The sequence below is a fragment of the Callithrix jacchus genome, chromosome 2 (assembly GCF_049354715.1).
Source record: "Callithrix jacchus isolate 240 chromosome 2, calJac240_pri, whole genome shotgun sequence".
Taxonomy (NCBI): domain Eukaryota; kingdom Metazoa; phylum Chordata; class Mammalia; order Primates; family Cebidae; genus Callithrix; species Callithrix jacchus.
Genome location: NC_133503.1, coordinates 183,270,816 through 183,285,446, shown reverse-complemented (window position 1 = coordinate 183,285,446; position 14,631 = coordinate 183,270,816). Strand labels below are relative to the sequence as shown.

Genomic DNA, 14,631 nt, shown 5'->3' with positions numbered 1-14,631 from the left:
CCACAAAAAAGAAATGAGATCATGTCCTTTGCAGGGACATGGATGAAGCTGGAAGCCATTATCCTCAGCAAACTAATACAGGATTAGAAAACCAAACCACATGCCGTCACTTATAAGTAGGAGCTAAATAATGAGAACACAAGGACACAGGGTGGGGAATGATAAACACTGGAGTCTGATGGTGGTGGGGTGGAGGGATGGAAAGCATTAGGAAAAATAGCTAATGCATACTGGGCTTAATACCTCGGTGATGGTTTGTTAGGTGCAGCAAATCACCTCGACACATGTTTATCAATTAACAAACCTGCACGTCCTGCACAAGTACTCCGGAAGTATAGTGGGCTGAAAATGTTAGGGTCTTCAGATGGGGATGAGAATATATTGCATGAGAGAGCAACATGAATCATTGAGAGCCAGAGTATAGACAGTGGTAGGCAGACTATAGGAGGGATGCCTCAGTGATGCCAGCCTTCTTGTATTACGGCTGCACTGATTTGTAGAATATAGTGGAAGTGATTCGATGTCACTTTCAAGATTAGGTTATGAATAGACTGCAGCTTCAATCAGAGGGTTTCTCTATGTCTAGCTCTCGTTGGAATATCTCAGTCTGGAGAAAGCCAACTGCCACATTGTGATTTAGGCCTGTGAGGTCCATGCAGCAAAGAGCTGAAGCTTACAAATAATCATATATAGAAGATTTCTACCATCCCCTGACTAAGCTTTTAGATCAGTCCACAATCCCAGCCAACTATGTAGCTACAACCTCTTGAGAAGCCTTGAGACAGAGGTACTCAATAAAGCCATTCCTACAAGAAAGTAAGTCTCTGCTGTTTTACACTGCTAAGGTTTCGGTTAATGTGTTATGCCATAATAGATAAGTTATACACAACCTTTATCAAATAATAAAAATAACCATCATCAGGAATGAGGCAAATTAAAATTCATGGCTCAACCAATAGAACACAATGAGGAGAGTACAGAATTGTTTCTGGAATAGTTCTGACAAAGATGTATATCCTTCATTCATCCATGAGGAAAAAGTCGCACATGCTCAAGATGGGAGGGCCATTCTGAAAAATAACTGGGCAGAAATCTTCAAAACTGTTAGAGTTGGCCAGATGCAATTGTTCACGCCTGTAATCCCAGCACTTTGAAAGACCGAGGTGGGTGAATCATGAGGTCAGGAGTTCAAGACCATCCTGGCCAACATGGTGAAATCCCTGTCTCTACTAAAAATATGAAAATTAGCCAGTCATGGCTTCATATGCCTGTAATCCCAGATACTCAAGTGGCTGAGGTAGGAGAATCCTTTGAACCCGGGAAGCAGAAGTTACAGTGAGCCAAGATCACACCACTGCACTCCACCATGGGCGACAGAACAAGATTTCATCTCAAAAAAAAAAAAAAAATTGGAGTCATTGAAGCCAAGAAAATATACAAAACTGTTTCAGATTGGAGGAAACTAAACAAACCTAAAATGTTAATACAATGTTTGATTTTGAACTTGAACTTTTTGTTATATAAGATACTATTGAGACAAGTGAAAAAGTTTGAATAAGGAAGAAGGATTCAATTATAATAATATATGAATGGTAATTTCCTGATTTCAGACATTTTATTTTGATTACACAAGGAGAATGTCTTTGTGTGCAGAAAATAAATAGTCAACATTCTGTCTTCAAGCTTCTGAAAAAACTCTGCTTTTAGGGCACAGTTAGAAGCTGATGATAGTTCATATGTTCCTCTGATATACTAATTGAGCTGCTTTCCGTTACCATAGCTGGCTCACAGGATAAGAGAATATATCTACTGGGCCGGGCACGGTGGCTCACGCCTGTAATCCCAGCACTTTGGAGGCCAAAGCGGGTGGATCACGAGGTCGGCAGATCGAGACCATCCTGGTCAACATGGTGAAACCCCGTCCCTACTAAAAATACAAAAAAAAAAAAAAAAAAAAAAAAAAATAGCTGGGCATGGTGGTGCGTGCCTGTAATCCCAGATACTCAGGAGGCTGAGGCAGGAGAATTGCCTGAACCCAGGAGGCAGAGGTTGTGGTGAGCCGAGATTGCACTATTGCACTCCAGCCTGGGTAACAAGAGTGAAACTCCATCTCAAAAAAAAAAAAAAAAAAACCCACAAAAAACAAAGAATATATCTACTTTATTATTTCTTGATTTGTCTCTCTATGGCATTTTTGTGAAAATAAGAAAGTGTGGAGACTTATATATGTTCCTAAATTATTATAGTTCATTAATGTAAAGCACACACACAGTCTTCATGTTTCCTTCTTGGACCATTTAAATATTGCCATGTAGAAAGTAGTCTCTGGTTATCTGGGTGCAGTGACTCTTGCTGGTAATCCCAGCGCTTTGGGAGGCCAAGGTGGGAGAATCACCTGGGGTCGGGAGTTTGGGACCAGCCTGGCCAACATGGCGAAACCCCTTCCCTACTAAAAATACAAAAATTATCCAAGCCCGGTGGTGCACACCTGTAATCCCAGTTACTTGAGATGCTGAGGCAAGAGAATCACTGAACCTGGGAGGCAGAGGTAGCAGTGAGCTGAGATTACATCACTGCACTCCAGCCTGGACACCAGAGTGAGAATCTGAGAAAAAAAAAAAAAAAAAAAAAGGAAAAGAAAATAGTCTCTGGTTATATAACCTCTGAAAAACTCCACCAAAAATTTCATCTTAGATTTTTCCCCAAACTTCATGTAAAATAAAATAGAGTTCAGGGAAAATAAGAAAAGCAAGGGAGTACCTGCTCATTACTTTTATTTAAGCCAGTGGCCTCCTTTATTTTAGGTGTATCTTGTTTTATTTAAACTTCAACTAAACTTTCTTTTTAAGATATTGAATAAAAGATGCCTATCCTTTAGATTTTGTTTAAGCAGGCATCCCTATTCTCAAATAATATAATACAAACATTCCAAACTCTTAACCAGATCATATGAAATTGAAAGCCAAAAAAAAAAAAAAAAGAAACTGAAAGCCAAGTTTAACTTCCCCAAAGATGTTTTAGCAGCCATGAGACCTAAACAAAATGGCTTAACTTATTATGATTAATTTGATTCTAAAGCGCCTAAGAGTCATTCTTTCTTATCCATCGGGGTTATAAAGTTTTCACATTAAAAAAAAATCAAACAGTAAATAATACTGCATGTGGTTATTAAAAATTAAAAATGCAAACCTTATTCAGATCACATGGCACCTGACTATTGATTACAAAATGGTAAGACTTACTACATAAATCTTGAGTCACTATTGACATCTACTATATCATAGGTTAGGCATCTAATTATAAATAGTCAAATCAGCTGCCTCAAGTTGGCATAACTCAAGCGGAGGAAGAAAATACAAGTTGAGTATGGATTTAACACGCTAAACCTGTCAGCACTCTAGGAAAAGGAACTTAAAACTGCACACCCCACTTATGCATAATCATCAGATATTAAAGAGGGTACATTCCTGTAATTTATTGTTGCTCTAGTGATCTTAAAAAAATAAGTCCACATTCATAAAGTTCAAATTTGTCTCCAAGGAGGAGCTTTGAGTTTGGGAATATCTGTATCAGTAAGTAATTTCCTTAGGTCAGAGTAAAAGCTCTTTATCTCGAAATATTACTTCCCTGGAATATTAGATGTCTCAGAAGTCAGTAACAGAGTGACCTTTCTCTTAAACAATTCATAGATTCACTGGAATTGTCTTCAACTTTAGGAAATTGAATATATTCCATAGTGCTGTAAGTCTTAAATATTGATTCTCCTCTGAGATCTTGACCCTCCCTACCCACCACCGTTCTCTCTTTGTACATTATGTTATTTGTAATGTTCTCTTTACACAAGTGAAAATTAGTAACATTAGTAAATTTTCATTGCAAATTTATTTGTTTATATTTCTGGATATAGAATCCATTACTGTTAAACTTCATCTCCATGTTCCGGTATTTCTTCATGTTATGTTTTATGTTACAAAATGTTATTTCACTATATGTATTTTTTAATTGGTTAAATCTTCTCTTTTGTTGAAAATGAAGCAGTTTTCTTCTCAATTCTTGGGACAGAAAAGTGATTTCATAGGGAATACCTCAAACACTGATACCTACAACAGACAGTGAGACTTGTCAAAACAATAGGTAAACTGCAAATATACCAAAGTTCCATCTGGTCTTGATTAACAATTTTTTTAGTATTCTCAGGAAAGTGATACAGAGGCAAAATTGTCTAGATTATATGAGATGAAAAAAATAGAGAAAGACATTTTCTTTTCTTAGATTATTACAGCAGTGAATTATTTTCATCAGGAAGGAAGGTTGCACTTGAAAATGGAGTTCAAGTAGTCCGGGAACATACATGTAAGCTCTGGATGCACAGTAGGCTGTAGGTTAGAAATTTCAAGGCAGAAACAGCAGATACTACAACTGTAATTGAGTGTCCTTGTTTCTTGTTTTATATGTATATGTGAGATTATAGGGCAAGGCAAAAGTAATGCATAGAGATTTAATTTTTAGCATTCAATTTATAACTAGTGTTTATACTTCTTTGTACTTATGTGAAAAGTACATATTGTGTAAATTTAATATAAAAACACCTAGACCAACTCATACCATGTGGTAAAATTTCATATTCAAAAGAAATACACTTCTGCTGTTAAAAATTTTTAAAAGGAACCAGAAGGGTGGCTCATGCCTGTGATCCCAGTGCTCTGGGAAGCCAAGGTGGAAGGATCATTAGAGGCCAGAACTACTTGAGAACAACCTGGCAACATAGCTGGATCCTCTCTCTACAAAAGTTAATAACAAAAAAAAAAAATATTAGCCAGGCAGTGGGTGGCTATTAAGGAGGTTGAGGTTGGGAGGATCTCAGCCCAGGAATTTAAGGCTTCAGTGAGCTAAGATTGGGCCATTGCTCTGCAGCTAGGGCAAAAGACCAAGATCCAGTCTCTAAATAAAGAAAGAAAAATAAAAGAAAGTGGTGCATCCAAAATCCATTTAAGTCTTTACTAGAGTTGTCTTGAAGGCCCAATGGGAAATTTCATTAAGGGCACGAGACCAAACACTTTAAGAACCTATTCTTTCAAAGATGTTTCAAATATCTTATGACAGCACAGTAAGTTATATCCCATTCCAACTGCAAAAGCTGAAACTAGTCTGCGTTCTCACCTACATTTTTGACTTTCTATGTGTATTTCTCTCTTTGGATATGAGCTGCAAACACTTTATACGACGGCTTCAGCTCTGCAGCCCTAGTTGTTCTAATTGGCAAAACAAAATCTTAATTGTTTTATCTAATAAGACGGAATTTTCCAATACTGTAGAGGCATGTGTGTGTGTTTGCTTTAAGGAAGCTGTTTGGGTAATACAAAGTCACAGAGGGTCATACATTCAAGTTAACATGTCCACTGTACATGAAGTAGGTACTGAGTTAAACTGTCCACTATATAGTATGTCATTTTAAAAGCCTTTTGTTCCCCTCAAAATATTAACTTTATTTTTCCTTCTGTATAATCAAGATACAGTTAAAATACAGCCTCCCTGCTTTCTGGGACTACTTTCTAGCAAGATATGCTTCTTTCTAATTGGACTTCTAAATTTTCAGCAGTCAAAACAGTGTATAAAAGAGGCACCCCAAAAGTGTAGCAGGTACTGAATAATGGATTTGCAGGCATGGGTATGCACACTAAAATCTGAAATCTAAGTGAATTACTTCAAGCTGATTTCTCAGGTCAAGGAGAGATTACAGTCTTTAAATGCCTGATAAGGTCACATACACAATTTCAAGTGCATTTATAGTAAATCTATGTGACAGCTCCTACAGCTACCAGCCTGCTCTGCCCTGGGGGTAGCGTGCCCAATCTTCATCGCATGTCCTGGGTGGTTGTAGGAGCATCAGAACCCCTCTGAGGCACGTCAGATTTAGAAAATATTAGCAATGGCTCACGCAGGAGTTTTAAGTTGTAACCTACATGTGATAAGTTGCTTTATCTTTCAAATGTAATAAAAACCAGAAGTTACTTTGAAATAAATTGAAGGATTAGCAGTGGTGACTGAGGAATAAAAATTATAATTTAAAATAATCTTTAAAGCTGGAATTTTTAACTTATTGACCTTATATCCTATATATTACAGGAGTTTGTAAATTTAGGCTGATATGGAAATGTATATTTATGTCAAATTAAAATTTTTAGAATGATGGTGATACTATATTCTACTTGTTATTCTACTAATGATTTGGTGACATTATTCATTTGCTGCTTGGCTTGATGGCATAACAAGTGTGGGTTATTTACCCTGAAAAGGAAACAATATCACCCTTCCAGGATCTCTAACAACCCCAGAAAAAGAGTTCTATAAATGATGGCTGTTGCTACAAAGGATGCAACACACCTGTTTCTGGACCACTTCTGATCAGATGTGATGCATGCTTTAGATAATTTACTCTGAGCTAAGAATTACTATCTGGTATTTCACAGTGTAGGGCAGGTATCTCCAGCACTATATAGGTGTCCGAAATTACGATGACAATCAATTTCAATAAAAAATAAATCTATTACTTAAAGCACACAAGGATTCTATGAGTTCAGGTAAATTAACAGGTTGAAAAACAGTAAAGAATGTTATATATTCTAGTAGCTGTCTTCATAAGAAGCAGAAAGAAAAACAAAATTACAAAAATAAATGAAAAAAATGTATTTTCTAGAATTAAAAAATAATCTTTTCGATGACAAATAAAATGTTTATATTAACCTGCAAAAAGTAAATATTGAAGAGGTCTTGTAGCATCTCACAGAACTTTGATTTGCTTACTCACCTACAGGAGACATTTCTGGAACAGTAGCAACATAAGGTCCATCCAAAAACTTTGGCTCATTATCATTAATATCCTGCACTTTGATGATGAATTCTGATTCAGGCTCCAGGGGCTTTCTGGTTTCTATATCCACAGCCTGAGCACGAAGAGTGTAGAAAGGTTTTTCTTCTCTATCTAGGCTCCTTATGGCATGTATGTCCCCTGTGGTTTCATCAATGGTAAACACGGTGCCAGCGCCATCTCCTGAGAGGGTGTATTTAACAGTGCCCTCTCCCTTGTCTAAGTCGGAATGGAGCTTTAGGGAAGAGATGGAGAGAGAGAGGGAGAGAAAGAGAAGGAGAAAGAAAGAACACTATTAACGGGATATTGCCATATTAAAAAAGTCATAATTTGCAATACAATTTTTTTAATTGAAAATGTTAAACCAAAATCTTATGGTTCTGTTTTCTTGTTTTTTATTTCTCCAACTTCTTATTATAAAAATTGCAACACAAAGAGTTGAAAACTGTGCAATGAACACATATATGCTTATATATTCAAGACATTCTCTATTCATCTTTTAATCTATTTGCCTTATCAGATAGATTTCCTATCCATTCTCCTGTTCATCGTTCTCTTAATCCATCTTTCTTTCTTTCTATTTGAGGCATTTTGGAGATCAGAACAAAAGTACAACCTCAGATACATCAGCAGGCAAAAAAACAACAAATTTTGCAAATTTGCTTTGAGTTCTTTTGTATTCTTCTGGGATAACATTTTCATAAGATGAAAAGCACAAATCTTCAGTGTACTTATTGTTTCATTTTAAATAATCATTGCGATAAAAATAAATTATTTCTTAAACATCCACAAAATAAACTTTCCAAATGTTCTAAAGATGAAATCAGTGACCTGAAGCCAGTGGCAGATAATGCAGAGGAACTCAGAAAACAGTAAGCATTTTCATTCCTAAAGAAAGGAGAAATCTGGCACACCAAGAGGTTTTTAGTTATATAAAGCAGAGCATATCTCATTTTTAACAGGCTGAGTTTAAATGAGTTTACCACTCTTAACCAGATGATTGGCAGGATCACTGATTATTCTTTCAGATTCACAAATAGCTTGTTCTAATTCATTCTATCTATAGAATATTTATGTTGAGTCATATAAAAAAACATTGAAATTCTGTTAATTTCTTTTAAAATTCAACACGTGTAGTACACTATGTTATAGCATGGAATAAAATACACATGAATAGCAATAAAAAAGAGAACCAAAGAGTAGAGAAAATTATCGGTGTAATGCCGTAAGTCAGTGTTAGTCAAACTAGAGACCAAGAATAAATGAAAAATGTACATAGTCTTAAAGGTCTATAAATTACCTATAAATAAACAAATATTTACATAAAAATATTACATAAAATGAAATATTGCATCATATATAATTTTTTAGTAATATATATTTCTATAAATACATTCTTATACGTTATATAAATATATACATATATACATAATGTATTCTTATAAATAATATGCACATTAATTTTTATGCAGATGCTGATGTAAATGTTTTAAACTATTCTTGCTCATTTGGGTACAGCCATTTGATTTCAGCATACAAATTGTTATGTGTAAAAGCTCTTTTCAATCAACAGATCACCCAAAAGAAAAATGTTAAACTTTGCAGCATCTCTATTTGGCCTACGTCTTAAAATCTGCATATGAGCACTGCTCTTTTGTAAAGGTTTGGTTAAAAATGAGTTCTTTTGGCGCGGTGCGGTGGCCCACGCCTGTAACCCAGCACTTTAAGAGGCCAAGGTGGGAGGATTACAAGGTCAGGAGTTTGAGACCAGGCTGGTCAACATAGTGAAATCCCCGTCTCTACTAATAAAATAAAAAATTATCTGGGTGTGGTAGCAGACACCTGTAATCCCAGCTACTCAGGAGGCTGAGGCAGGAGAAATGCTTGAACCTGGGAGGCAGAGGTTGCAGTGAGCCGAGATCAGGCCATTGAACACCAGCTGGGGTGACAGTGTGAGACTCTGTCTCAAAAAAAAAAAAAAAAGAATTTTGTTATCTTAACATTTCAACACACACAAAGAACTATGAAAATGTTTTAAATTATATAAATATCCCATTGCAAATAAGCTTCCTGTGCATTAGCATGAGTAATTAACAGCACAAATATAGCCTGAATAAATGTAAGTTATCATATCATTCTTTGTGTTAATGTTACTAAGCTCATTCATTTTGTGGACTTGCATTTTCTTCAAAATTTGTTATAAAAGCATATTTGTGTATGAGTATAAGCACAGCATCAAATCTTGGTTGGATAATATATTAAAAATAATATGGCAATAATAAGAAGAAACAAGATTTTGATGTTCCTTTAAAAGTTTCTGCATATTTTACTTAAACATAAAGAAAATTGCTATGAATGAAAGGAGGCAGATTTTGTCCTCCTAATTTTTTTTTTAAACTTCTGTGAAGCTTAGGAAGTTTCAAGCGTAAAATCAAGCGGTAGATAAATGTTCTTTGAACTTATGAATTTCAAATTATAAATTTCAACCATGCTATTAAAGATATTCAACACAGTGAGTATTGCTTTTGCGTTCCAATTTATCTAAATATATAAGAAAGGCAAAGCTCAATGCAAAAGGAACGATTTTATAAAATGGATCCATTTTGCCAACAGCTCAAAGAATATATGGTAATATTGTGGGAACTGAGTGAAAATTCAAAGTAGGTTTTGAAATGTGATATAAGTAGAATTATAAAAAGAAAAAGAAAACAAAAATTTCTTTATTTAGCTAAAGTCAAAACTGTTTTCTTTGCAAACTGACATAAAAATAAAGAATCAAAATGTGTTTTTAGTTATATGCAAGATCCAAATTATAGTTAATTGCTGCTCCCCCTCACTGTCTATTTTTTCCTTCTAATTTAAAGATGGGCTTTGCAGAGATTAAAACTTCAGAAAAAGAATATGGGAAAATATGTTAAAATGTTGAACTGAAAATGAAGTTGATGACTATAAAACTCTGGAGACAATTAGACTTTTTATAGCAGTTTATCACATGATAATATCTTCAAAGAGATCTGCATTGACAGGCAATATTTAAAATTAGTTATTCATGCTAATTATTTCAGGCAGATAGGTGGTAGCCTAAAGTATAGATGTATTTCCAATATTATTTTTGACATTAAATAAATGACATTGGCCTCATGTTGGCTATTACAACATTTTCTTTATTTCAATCATAAAATAATTTCAACAGTGAATAGTATAAAGTAAAAATGAAAATTTCTATCATCATCTTACCTAGAGAAAACGTCTTCTTTTTTTTTTTTTTTTTTGTTTGTTTGTTTTGAGTTCAAGTTGTACTCTGATTGCCCAGGCTGGAGTGCAGTGGTCTGATCTCAGGTCACTGCAACCTCCGCCTCCCGAGCTCAAGAGATTCTCCTGCCCCAGGCTCCCAAGTAGCCGGAACTACAGGCCGCCCCCCCCACCATGCCTGGCTAATTTTTGTGTTTGCTAGAGTCAGGGTTTCACCATGTTGGCTAGGCTGGTCTCAAACTCCTGACTTCAGGTGATCCACCTGTCTCAGTCTCCCAAAGTGCTGGGATTATAGGTGTGACTCACGGCACCCGGCCCTTCTTTGTTATATTATTTTATATTTTAAATATGTCTAAAAATACATATTTACTGTACATTTATATTGTTATATATATTTCTCTGCTTGTATCTAGATCCACATACACACAATATATATATATATTAATAAGTCAACATTTGTAATAACAGAATACCAAAATTATTTTTCAGTATCACTTGAAATTTTTCAAAATGACTTTTTTAAATGTCTGCATATTTATTCAATGAAGCTGAGTGATCCAATGGACACTGTATATCTCTTCATAAACTGTGTGGTGAATGTGCATCTGTGTATGTATATATGGATATGCATGTGTTTATGTGTTTTCTGCTGTTTATTTCCTTAAAACAAAAAGGCAGTTGTCAAGACGAAAGCTATAATAATTTTTACACATCTTGGAAAATGTTGAATTGTGGATGACTCTAGAAATTGATCTCTGCTGATGAAACTGCTTTCTCAAATATTTCAGCAATGGCATTCAGGCTTTGCTTACAGTGTCGAGGAAGTTCTTAGTCTTATTTGCACAAAGAAGGAAGGAGGGCTACAGAAAAAAATAGACTCATAGACTTTTCCTCATTTTTGAGTCTTGCTCACTGTAAAAAAATCACGATGACATTTTACACAGCCATTTTAAACTACACAGACTGCATGCTAATAATTCCACAAAAATAATTTTTTCCTTTCCAGACATTTTAAAATAACAGCTAGAAATATTTCTTCTTCCAATTATTAAAAATAAGCTCTCTCTGAGTAGTTGCTGACTACATTTACTGATTGAAGCAGCCAACTCCAAATAGATCATCTTTTAGTATCGACACTTAAAATAAAATTTCTCCCCAGAAAAAGAGTTCTAGAAATGATGGCTGTAGAAATAGACACTGTCCAGGCAGTTGTTTTGTGGAAGTGGTGTTGTTATTGTCTGGTGTTTGCCAAGTCATCTCAGATGGCGCGTGAAAATGAGATGCCAAGGTAAGCTTAAAAAAGATGCCCAGTACCCGCTTCAGAGTGTAAGCGAATCTTGCATTCCAGCGCTTAAAAGTTTTGAAAAAGCTAATCTGAAGTTAAATGTTTACTAGCATTTCTCTGATTATATTTTAGAAACTACTGCACAAAAATAAAATGAACTTCTTATTTTCTCTGGGTTGTAAAGTGCACATAAAATGGAAAATGCTTTTTATATCACTATGTCTGGCAGGCATTTTATTTTCACTTGTCTTTTGCCAGGCTGGGGTATGTTGGGAGGAGGAACAATTGATTTTCAAAAGGTGGATTTGTGTGAAAACCAAATATTGTGTTCAACAAATACTTTTATACTATTACTAACCCATATGTGGATATGCATGTTTTTTACATGAGTGCCATATATATATGGACACTGTATATTTCTATAGCATATGCTATAGAAATGCCACTGGGTTACCAGTTTCCTGCTAAATATAACTTCTTAATATAAAATATGCATCTTTATGTAGTACCTACTTCTTAGAATTCAGTATATTTCCTGGCAGGAGATACAGATTAACAACCCTGGACAGTGACCACATATGGCTCTTAGGAGGTAATGAGGATGGTTGTGATGTGAATGGTAAAACATAAAAAAGTTATTACAAAACATTTTTCATGAAATTTTACAAAAAGTGATTTTAATTGTCTCCTTGCTTATGGAATGATATTTAAAACCATAATTTCTGTGTCTTTAAAATGACTGCTGATTTGTAAATTGTTCCCTGTGCTCCAGACTTCTTTTATTTGTCCCTGTCTTTACGATGGTAACCATTCATTTTCCCTCTTTTCCCATTGACTTAGCCTCTGGGGTTGTAAGGAACTTACTCGTTTATTTTTATGTGTGGGATTTGGTCTTTTGTTTTCTGAGAATAGAGTATATGAGATCATGAAAAAGAAATCAGAAAACAGGAGCAAAAAAATCATAAATTCATTACCAAAATAATTTCTGATTTGGTATATGGCCCTGCAAATTACTTCACTAATCTTGTGTTCATGTGTGCTATTGTATACCGTGTACTGTTTTATAACTTACTTTTTGGATGGATTACATCATATTTTTCTGTATCAATAAATAGAAATTTATTACATCAGCTTAAACTGATCAAAAACATTTTAATCAAAGTAATGCAATTGAATTACTAAATATCACAAAGAATTGAAGAGTTTATAATCCCAAATGATACTCTTTCCTTTCCTAGCCACCTAAGGACATTTTTAATTATTTATACTTTAATTGTTTCTCTTTCAGTTCTTATAAAAAATACATATATGACTACTGGCTCAATGATTAAATATTATAGTAGTTCTTTCATGATAAATTTGAATATCTGTTGACTTTCATACTGCACACCCCTTGCCTTGCCCCAGTCGAATTGTACCACCAGTTGTTCTATGAGTTGTCAATAAAACAGTAAGTGATATCTGAGTGTCTTTGTTTCTAAATTTTAGTTCACTCATAGGCTGTATCCTTTTTTTTTCCTCCAACATTTTATTATGAAATTTTCAAATTCATAAAAGTATATAATATTCACCTATATACTTACCTTCTAGTCTATATTTTTACATACTTTTTAGAATTTTTAAAATCATTTTCCACCCATTTATCTATCTGTTAACCCAGATTAATTTTTGATGCATTTAAAAGTAGGTTGTAGATACCAATACCCATCAGCCTAACACCCTTCAGTACAATTTTTATGGGTTTACTTATTTATTTTTTTATTGACGTTAGAATCTCTGGCTTCTCTATTTCATTGGATCAAAGCATTAACACCTTTACACTTCCCTTACCTCTCTTTCCGTTTCTTTCCCAGACACCCACCAGCTTAAAACATCTGTATTTTACAGAATCTGTTCTAAAAATCTGTGAATTAGGTGTTCAACCTTTTATTTTATTAAAGGGTCTTGTTCTGTAACCCAGGCTGCAGTGCAGTGGCACTATCTCAACTCACCACAGCCTCTGCTTCCTGGGTTCAAGTGATCCTCCTGAATAGCTGGGACTACAGGCACAGACTACCATGCCTAACTTATTTTTTTATCTTAGAGACAGGGTTTCACCATGTTACCCAGGCTGATCTCAAACTCCTGGGCTCAAGCAATCTACCTGCCTAGGCCTCTGAGAGTGCTGGAATTACAAGTGTGAGACACCCTGTGTGGCCAGGCCTCTTTTGAAAAATAAACCTGGTAGTTAATGTTATATGTCAACTTGGCTGAGACATAAATTACCCAGAGATTTGGTCAAGCATTATTTTGGGTGTATCACTGCAGCTATTTCTGAGTGAGATTAATATTTAAATCAGTAGACTGAATAAAGTAGATTGCCTTTCCTAATGGGGGTGGGCCGCATTCAACAGCTGTGGGCATAGAACAAAATGGCAAACCCTTCTGTGAGTGACAGAGATCTCCTCCTGCCTGACTGCCTTCAAGCTTAGACATGGGACTTTTTTTATCTGCCTTTGGACTTGAATTAAAACATCAGCTTTTCCTGGGATTGAGCCTGCCAGTCTTCAGACTAGAACTAGAAGCTGTCCTGGGTCTACATTTTGCCATCTGCATACGTTTGGACAAGTCAGACTTCATAATTGTGTGAGCCAAATCCTCACAACAAATCTCTATGTATCTATAATATATCAACATCCAATTTGTTTTTTTCCCCTCTGGAGAACATTTATTGACAAATAAGCCTTCTCAGTTTTGTCTATCAGTTGATGCTAAAACATTAACAAATAAGAGAACAAACAATTAACACACTTTTTACAATAATTACAACAATTTAAACCTTTTTGTTTCATTACCAAATAATGTATAATTCCTATGTAATTGCTGCCATTTATTTTTCCCATGAATTATTTCTGTCATATCTTCGTCTGTTAGTGTTTTCATTGTTGTTGTTTTTAATATCCTTAGATTCATTCCACTTCTCAACCCTGACATCAAAACTTTTCACTACACACGTCTCTTTGGGAGGCTTCTTTCTTGCTAATCCAAACAAGAACATCTGCACAATTGTCAACCTGGAATTTACTTTATTCATCTCCTGGTTTGGAAACACTCCCTCTTGGATGTTATATTCTCTTCTACTTTGGTTTACTGTTTTGTTGGCTTGTGCTAATTTTATATAACTTCTTAATAATGAGTCTAGGTCAGACATTTCACTTAAGTCTTTTCATATCATAGTAAGTCTTTA

At 34.9% G+C, this 14,631-nt stretch overlaps 1 protein-coding gene across 4 annotated transcripts in view; it reads right to left on the bottom strand.

The window, feature by feature from the left end:
- Positions 1–14,631, bottom strand: part of CDH12 (cadherin 12) — a 1,144,846-nt gene that overhangs the window by 246,841 nt on the left and 883,374 nt on the right. For all 4 annotated transcript variants that reach the window (XM_008992219.5, XM_002745103.7, XM_078365926.1 and 1 more), the window contains one exon: positions 6,809–7,103. In XM_008992219.5, coding sequence (XP_008990467.1) covers positions 6,809–7,103 — 295 coding nt within the window. The remainder of the gene's footprint in view (positions 1–6,808; positions 7,104–14,631) is intronic.